Below are 9,725 nucleotides of genomic sequence, written 5' to 3'. Positions count from 1 at the left end.
CAGACGTTACTCTTCTAGTAGCTGTGCATGAAAACTGCCAACGTTAATCTTGCAGAGACGGGGAACTTGAGCAAAGAGTTATTTGGCGTGAGTGAGTGTAGCCGGTTCGGGCTCGCGTGTCTCTGCTATTACGACTCGGCTACCCCTCTGCGTTGTGTTGTGTTGTGTGATGAATAAAGACTGGAGTCGAATCGCTGGTTCAGAGGTTCTTTATCTGCATGAGTTGAAAAATGCAGTAATTATTTGTTGCATTCAATGTAGTGTGTTTTTAATCAGCCCTCTCCTCGCTCCGCTCAGACCTCCCGCGGACTGAAGCGAGCTCACATTGTACAATCTCATTTACAGTCATAAAGAATAAAAAGAAAATAGTAATAATTAATATCACATCAGATGTATCAACAATATACAATATATATATATATATATATATATATATATATATACATCTCTGAACATACATTGACACTCATCAAACTCATAAAATATACATCTTTAAATCACCCATATTCCAGCATTTTATATAACCAATACGGTTGAACACAAAGAAATCACAAAAACAATTTATAACCATACCTGCATGAGTTGAAAAATGCAGTAATTATTTGTTGCATTCAATGTAGTGTGTTTTTAATCAGCCCTCTCCTGTCAAACATTTGAACATAGAAAAGATATCAGCAGACACGCTTCACAGGCCTACTTTCACACTAACATACTAACAGCGTGATACTGCATTCACTCGGTTAAACTTTCACTTATGCAGGAAAAACAGCTTAACAAGGAAAAATCACATACTTGTACATACTCCTTAACATTTTAACGAAATCAAATCACATTTTATTAGGGATTATTTTCACTTATAACACTCTTTTGAACAGGAGTGCACACATTACATACCTCGCTCCGCTCAGACCTCCCGCGGACTGAAGCGAGAGCGCGCGCAACGCGACAATGACGTCACAACTGCGACGAACGCAAACCTCATAGATATATATATATAAATTAATTCTTTTCTTTTCTTACATATATATCTAACAGAAAAATTTGGATTTTGTGTGAATTTAAAATTAAAACAAGTTATAATTAATACCCGTTACATGAGCAGGAGTAAGTATTCCGTTGCTTTTATGGACTCATTATCTATGGGCTTCTCCCTTGACGGGACGTCCCCCCGATTGCCTGCGAGCTTCTCCTCCTGTCTGTACGGTCATTTCTGTACAGCGCGACAGAGAGTCGAGTGGTTATGAAGCAATCGTTAGCCTATTTTTACTAAATCTGTTTCTACGGGGCCATAGTGTAACATAGAAGGTAATGGAGCCCTTTATACATTGTCGTGTTTCTTTAGAAATAAATAATGGACAAATGGAGTCTTTAAACGCCTCAGATGTAAAGTTATTCGCTGTCAAAGTGACGCAAAAATGAATGGGAGTCAATGGAAATGCTAACGCAAGTGAAGTTCTGCTACAACATGGCGGCACCCGGCCGGCTTCAACTTCCGGTCGATGGATTTTTTTTTTTTTTTGAATTTTTTTTTTTGAAATTTTTCTTATCACAATAAACAATAAAAACGTCTGACAAAGAAGAAAAATATGACATCCTCAAAATGTACAATATAACCTTATTGTATTGTAAACTAAGAGTCACACCTCCTGAAAATCATCTGAAACGACATTTTCTATACTGTTCACATGACAAGGGAGAACAAACCAGATTGAAAGAACTCAAAACAATAAAAATAAACAAAAACAAAATAATAACATAAACAAACCAAAAAAGAGGGACTCAGCTCATCTGAAGTGTTATTAAACGATTATACAGTTTTTTAGCCTGGGCATTCTCAACCTTTATAAGACAGTTTTGAAAACTTCCGGTCGATGGATTACCCCCTTGCTTGATTCAAACACAGCTTCAGAACAGCTTCATAACCCGAGAACTTCCTCAATTCCACCCCCATAACCCCAGGGGGACCCGCCCCCCTCTCCCCAGGCCGCCAACCAACAGCGCGCCCGGGGTTACACATAGCTGATTGACAGCCGCACAGCCATTAACAGTCGCTACAATAATAATAGAGTCACCTCACCTGTTAAGAAAATTGATTAATTTATCATTCTCCTGAAGTAGCTTTTTTTACATATAATAGTGCAAACCCCCAAATGAGCGATCTAAAAGCAACTTTAGTAAGGAAATGCTTCCTATGAATAATACTTTAATCGATAGATTTTTACATTACTGTAATAATTAAAACAACATTTCAATGCTTGCGTTGCATTAACATATTTACCCATAGACAGTATTTACATTCAACGGGGTATTTTCCTACTAATATTTTTTTAGTCAGGACAGTTATCGGCTACCTAAGCCTCCATCGTCAGGACCCAAAATGGTGGCGACGTGAAGCAAAAAGTTGAAGGTGAGTGAGAAATTTATATAATCATGTACACATTTGATTTAACACTTCATCGTCTACAGATATTTAATTTATCAACCAGCATATTCACTCCTAAACATGTCAAAGTAATAAACTAGACCGGTATACAATATTACTGCGTCTGAAGTGTATGAGAGGAGGATTAATTCACACAGAGGAGGAGAGACCCGTCACTTTTTAACTGCAGTGAATGTGATGATGTCAACTGCCTATACCATCTCTTCCCACGGGTCTGGCATTAGTTTATTCATGTGTTTTTATGTATTTTGGTATCTATAGACATGAGTAAGCTCCGGAGCTTTTGGGATAACTATAAAGTCCTGATTGTTATGGGCTCTGGCCTCGGCTTGGTTCACTGGGGTTGGTACTCGATCAAATCCAATCCACTGCTGAAGAAGAGCAGGGAGGAATATATTCCCGAGCCGGGCATCGTGTCGTACGTCGACCCGTCCCCGCCTCCCCTGCCTCCCCTGCCCGAGAAGAGTAGAAGGAGAGAGAGCAAAGCCAAGGAGTAACTGCAGCTGCTGCTCGAGGTGGGAAAGGTTTTACTTAACTGATAGTTCAACCCCAAAACAAAAGTTCTGTCATTATTTACTCACCCTGTGAGGCGTTTCTGTCACTTCAACCTTGAGCTGTAACTGTCATTGTGCTGCAAAGATATTCTTCAAAGACTTTGTTTTCCATTCAAGTAATAAATTCAAAGGGGTTTGGAAAGAAATGAGCGAGTAAATGATGCCAGAATTCATTTTAACTGGCTCATAGATAAGTGTACGCAATGTCCATGTCACTATTTCTAGTTGTTTACAATAGAATATGAGATCACACACACGGATCTTTCCTCTTATGAAATGTGTGTGTGTTTAATCTTATCTGTGAAGATAACAGGGTTTTCTTGATAATGACAGTTTGGTAAAGCTTTAGATTACATCCCGGAAAGTACTGTGTAATTAAGAGGAATTTACAGAGTAACTTTCGGTAATTATAGTGTACCTATAAAGTACTTGCATGTAAGTATAATGGAACAATATGTAAAGTTTGGGGAATAATGGGGTAACAACCAGGAGAATTAAAAAAATATTTATACTGTAAGTATTATAGAACTAAGGGGTACTTATTCTACAACAATCTTACATTTGGGAGCAATTTAGCGAGAACATACACTGCGTACCTTTTTGTAATAATTGTGTATCAAGGCAATACATACTGTATAGGCTTTTAAAAAATGACAGGGTACATATCTATGCATTTATACTTTTATTTTTTTGATTGCAAAAGTGCAGATGTTTAAGTTTGGGCCAACATGTTTCAAGGCAAGAAAAGCTAAGACTATTGCAATTTTTTTAAATACTAGGAAATATATCTTGTTTCATGTGGTTACAGGGTAAGTGGTGCTTGTATATTAAATAAAGGTTTCTGAGTCAGTGATAAAAGATTGTGTATGCATTTTTATTGTACTTACCCTGTAACTACATGGAACAAGAGGGTAACAAGCACCACTACATGAAACAATAATATCTTTCCCCATTATTTAAGCAAAAGTTGCACTAGTTTTCGTTTTCAGTGCACTTTTGTTAAAAAGATTACATTTAAAAAATTACAGGGTACATATCTATTATATCTATTTATAAAGCCTATACAGTATGTACTGGTTCACCATTATTTCAAAAAGGTACGCACTACGCAGTGTATGTTCTTGCTAAATTGATCACAAATGTAAGATTGTTATATCATAATAGTAGAATAAGAAGAAGCCCTTAGTTCTATAATACTCACAATATTAATATTTTTTTAATTATCCTGGTTGTTACCCCTTTATTCCCCAAACTTAAAATATTGTTCCCTTATACTTATATTGTAAGTACGTTATAGGTACACTATAATTACCAAAGGTTTCGCTGTAAAATTGCTTTAATTACCCAGTACTTTCCGGGCTGTAATCTAAAGCGTTACCGACAGTTTTGGTCAAAGTGTAGAGTGTGCGGTTTTTATGATGGCACTTCTCCTTTACTACTGGGCACATTTTTTTATTAGGTACACCTTGCTAGTACCAATTGCACCCACTTTTGCCTTCAGAACTGCCTTAATTCTGCGTGGCACAGATTCAACAAGGCGCTGGAAACGTTCCTCGGAGATTTTGCTCCATGGATCTCCCGATCCACCACATCTCAGATAACAACACCTCTATTGATTCGCTTTTTCTTTCCTAACTCTCTCCCTTGCATTCGCAGGTCCTGAGCTGCACCTCCCCTTGAGGACAGAGAAGATGAGAAATCAGAGCTGGCTCAGGAAGAACTGGTTTTGGGTTGCCGGCGGTGCATTTGCTGGCATCCATTTTAGCACATGGCTCCTGCAGAAGGCGATGAAGAGTTCGGTGCGCACAGAGCGGCAGATCAAAAGCAAGACGGCTTCAGAGGAGTGACGGCAAATTCTATATGCATTTGAGTGATTATGTGTGTGGTTTATCACAGTGCGTTGTTGTCTGTCTGGTGACAAATTAAAATTACACACTCTGTTTGTTTCTGATCCACACATATATGGAAATCATTTGAAAGTAATTCAATTTTAATTCTAATCTACCGCCATGAAGCATTTACTAAGGGGAAAACAATAGTGGTGCGTATCGACCGCATTCAGTGAAATGCTTCAGTTCAGTGGACTTTGAACGGCAGCTTTGCTCGGTTTGCGATTCATGTTCGAGCACCAATGACGCATGACCGATGTCATAATCATTTATGACTGATGAATAGCTTTATGACAGGTCCATGCTCAAATGGGAATATGTATATAAATGACCATTCTCCACTGTGTACAGATATAAACATAGGTTTTTAATGGTGTATTTAAAAATAATAAATACAAACCTTCAGAAATGTCCCCTTGGGTGATGTTTGTGTGTGTGAGCAGGACATGAGGTTCTTATCTAGATCATGGCTTAAACTTGTTTTCATGAGAACTTTGTCGTTTTTCCACTTTATAAAATGTTTATGGCCGCTGACTGTTACAGCAGAAAAGGGATCACAGCCTTTCTTGATTTGGGGTAATCTTTAAATTTCTCCAAGTAATACCTGTGAAGAAGACAAGAAGGCATTTACTTTCAGGTTACCATAAGATAAAGACATAAACCCTTTATTATAATCCATTAATGTAACTTTGTGTGCTGGATTCTGGATTGACTTAAGAAGTCAGTCACCATTTTAATGTTGTTTAAGCTAATGTCATGTATACCAATAAGTATAAATACTTAAATGAAACTTTTTATCAATACTTTTTGGTTTTGAATGAATTATGTTTGTTTATAAATAAATAGTATAATCAAAAGTAGATATCTTTAGAAGGCAGCATTTTGGAAGAGCCTGCAGATATGATATATATCATAGATATCTATGTTTTGAAAGAGTTTTGGGGTTGGCGGAGCACCTGTGATGATGGTAGGCTCGTGGCCCGATGGAGCAGACGGTGAACAGAGCGAAGGAGAACGCAGGAAAGGACCAGCTGGCCACAGCGTAACCACACCATTCAACGATCTCCCCGAAGAAGTTTGCGCCGGAGACCAACTCAAACATTCCTCCTAAAGATAACACAATGCTAATATTCAGTGTACAATTGAGGTTCAGTCCCGCTCAGATAAATCTCACAAAACCTTTTTAAGAGTATATATATATATATTTGTGTGATTTATTTTAGACCATAAACAAAAAAATATGAATTGTCTTTATGCTGTAAATTGGTCACACTTTATTTTAAGGTGTCCATGTTATAGTGGAATTATACATTTAAGTACTGAGTAATATTAATGTACATGTACTTACTATAGGGTTAGGGTTAGTTTTGCATGTAATTATGCCTCATTTATAATTTTTACTATAGTAAATACATGTTATGTGTAAAAAGGCACATTAAAATAGTGTTACCATTATATTTATTATAATTACATATTATAATATTATATGTATAGTAATGTATTTATACCTCCCAATACACACATATACAATATAATACATGCACACATTTTTATTATATTTGTATTTATATAATTTTATACTATATAATAGATATAGTAGACATTATTTTATAATTATATTTCTATTCTATTATTTTATATATATAACACAATAATATACATAATACATGACTGTATATTTATTTTATAAGAAATATAATTGATTAATTTATAAAAAAAAAAATATATATATACAGTAGCCTATATATCACTTTTTATTATATAATATATATATAAAATAATAATAATATATACAATACATTACTATATTTATTTTATAATATAATTTTGATTTATAACAATTTATATATATATATATTATATAATTATTTTATAATTATGTTCTATTATTTATTATTTTATATAATATATATGTACAGTATATATATATATATATATATAATATTATAAAATTATAATTATAAATATTATAATATTATATATAACTCATGCAATTAAGTTTAAATTACTTTTAATAAATATTTTTTTTCCTTCTTTTTTTTTTGTACTTTTCCCCACATAATTATTCATAAATCAGATACTGACCTCTAGGGATTTTATAGCTGAGCTCTCCTGGTTTCCTCAGGTTTCGTAAAATATAGTCGCTGTGGATGTTGATGGCCATTCCAGAGAAAAACATCAACACACCTGGAAGGAACATTCATTTCAATTGAGTGTTTTTATGATGTATTATAACCAATGAAACAGCAGCAATAATTGATTCACGTAGTTGATCAGAAAGATTGAGGTGGGTGACAGGTTCGGTTGGGAGGTTTGGGTTTGAGCTGGGGTTAAAGGAAGGGTCAACAGTGTAATTATAAGACATGATTACACACATATATATTTTTTTAAATACAAGCACACTGTAAAAAACATGCATGTACACAATAAATGCTTTGTATTAAAAGACTAATTGAAACATTAGTACAGTTAAGGATCTATTATTAGCACCATGTACCAGTTATGAAGCGTGTGTCTCTGTGCCATTCGGTGTGGTACTGAGTGCAGTGGAGCATGTAGTGACCCTGCAGAAAGCCATTCACAGAGCAGAAGATGACCGCACTCAACACAATGTGGAGAGGAGACGGCCTGCCTTTGGTCAGTAAGGAAAACACAAAGGTCCTGCAGAACAGCAAAGAGTGTGAGCAAACAGTCGCCACAAAAGTGATTTTCTTTCATCCTGGAAGGATGTTTCTTTCAGCTGGGATATGTGACCGTATCATGCTGTATCAGCACAGACTTACAGGATATGTATACAGAAAAATCATAAGTTTAGAGATTTGATTTGAAATCTCTGATTTGGCATTTTCTGTAAATAAGACCTCAGCAGAAATCTGGCTAAAAACAGATATGTGCGCAGTAAGCCTGAGAGTACAGTCCTGATTAACTGAATGCAAGTCCATTCCTGTTTTATTAAATGCAAGTGCAAACCTGTTAAACTTAAACTGTGTCTGGATTATGTTTCAGTAACATACTGGCGGTTGAGCAATAAAATATGACAACAATGGTAGCCTATCTTAAATGTTGCTTCTTCCGCTCAAATCAGGATTAAAAAAATTATATTTCCAGCTGGTTAAGTCAATGAGGATATGCATTTGAATTTTAAATTACGTCCATCTTCATGTAAAAGCAGCAGTGGTTCAATTGCTTCACAAGTAACAAAAAGATGTGAACGTGATATTTGCCTTCGTTGATGTGCATTGTTGCTCTGTTATGAGAAGAAGCCGGTTGACTGTTGACGGGTGCTGTTACAAAACATATTTCCTTCCTGTTCATTCCACTGAGCTGAGCTGAACCTTAAGTGAAAAAGAAACAACTTCTGCCCGTACACCAAAAAGACATAGAAACTTACATCACCGGGTTTAATGAACTTGAGTAACTGTACTTTACTATGCTAAAGTAGTATGTTCGAGAGTTTGGACTTAGTTTGAAGTGCAAAGTACATTTGTGCAGGCTATCATGACTTCATTTTTTTTTCATTTGCCCCATTTTATTGAGTTGGTATGCCGGTTTAAATCAAATTATGATCAAATTATATACTGACTAGAGCAAGATATATGAATTATAGTCACTGCTGGAGATGGACAATCTTAACTCAAGTGTGAATGCAGTCTTTGTGAATGCTTGACTTTTATAAACCCAACTTCTTAACAATTTAGGTGGCAGGTGTCCCCTAATTATAATATATATATAATATATTATTTCAGTGCATTTTACAACCTGTTATGGACGTAAAGACTCTGATAGTGATTATACTTCATGCACCACTCACTTTCCTATTCCAAAACTCAAATCAATACAAAAATCAAAACTACACTGTAAAAAATATTTTAGCAATTTAGTTATTTCAACTTATTTTTTTTGAGTAGAGATAACTAGATTGTCCAGACAACAAGAAATTTTAAGTTTTCGTGTCCTCAACTTATCGAAATAAGTTAGTTAAACTAAAAAAAAAACCCATGCAAAAAGATAACACAAAATAATGAGTTAAGTTTTTTTTACAGTGTATAGATTATCTGATACGGCAACAAGCATGCATACAGTCACGTTTAACTGAACCTATGTCTAGATTGTTTACTGGCAAAACTCAACTGTGCTTCTCTAGAACACTCAAGTTCCTTGTCAGTATGAAAATGCAATGCTTGTTAAGATATTGCTAATCTAATATGTGAAATGTGAGTTGTTACCTTTGAAAGTAGTGCAAGCAAAAGGTCCAGAGCAGTAAATGTCTTCCTATCCCTGGCAAGCTTTCTGTTGTCAAAAACAAGAGCACAGGAACAAAGAATGATGGAAGTTCCTGAATAAACCAGCCCACCCTGGCTGGGACCATCACCCCTGGGGATTTTGTGTCCACATAACGTCCGTACGGCGTGTGCGTGGTCAATTGCCGCAGGAGGTAAAGCAATCCACCGACTACAAAACCCCAGCTGCAATAGTGAAGAGTGTTTTCCTGGCAAATCATTGCTTCTTCTGTTATGTTCCCCAGTGCACAGTGTGCTCTTCTCATGGGTTTGAAACCACCCTCATGTAAAACTCTTGGGTTCCTCCCACCACATTTTATTGGCTCTGTACAGTATGTGCCTGAAATGTACAAGAGCAGATAAACATCTGGAATCAATGAGTGACTCCAGTCACACGAAGAAAGAATCCCATGACAACACTGAGAAACTGGGATCCTGTGAGCTGCTGTTTGTCAATGTTTGTCAAGAACGAATGAAATCCATTGGTACACTCTCAGAAAAAAGGTACAAAAGCTGTCACTGCGGCAGTAACCGTACACTTTCAAAACATGTACAATTT

General features: G+C 35.9%; 1 protein-coding gene across 1 annotated transcript; it reads right to left on the bottom strand.

The window, feature by feature from the left end:
* Positions 1 to 5,232: 5,232 nt before the first annotated feature.
* Positions 5,233 to 9,439, bottom strand: srd5a2a (steroid-5-alpha-reductase, alpha polypeptide 2a). The gene is made up of 5 exons (XM_056253602.1): positions 9,113 to 9,439; positions 7,384 to 7,547; positions 6,972 to 7,073; positions 5,843 to 5,993; positions 5,233 to 5,490 (listed from the first exon to the last, which is right to left on the bottom strand). Exons 1-5 carry the CDS (start codon positions 9,430 to 9,432, stop codon positions 5,424 to 5,426), a joined length of 804 nt encoding a protein of 267 aa, XP_056109577.1. The 5' UTR covers positions 9,433 to 9,439; the 3' UTR covers positions 5,233 to 5,423.
* Between the last annotated feature and the right edge of the window lie 286 nt (positions 9,440 to 9,725).

Source organism: Rhinichthys klamathensis, unplaced genomic scaffold (genome assembly GCF_029890125.1).
Source record: "Rhinichthys klamathensis goyatoka isolate OS25496 unplaced genomic scaffold, OSU_Roscu_1.1 h1tg000107l_1, whole genome shotgun sequence".
Classification (NCBI taxonomy): Eukaryota; Metazoa; Chordata; class Actinopteri; order Cypriniformes; family Leuciscidae; genus Rhinichthys; species Rhinichthys klamathensis.
The sequence above is the reverse complement of the archived record's forward strand: the minus strand, read 5'-3'. Positions and strand labels throughout refer to the sequence as shown.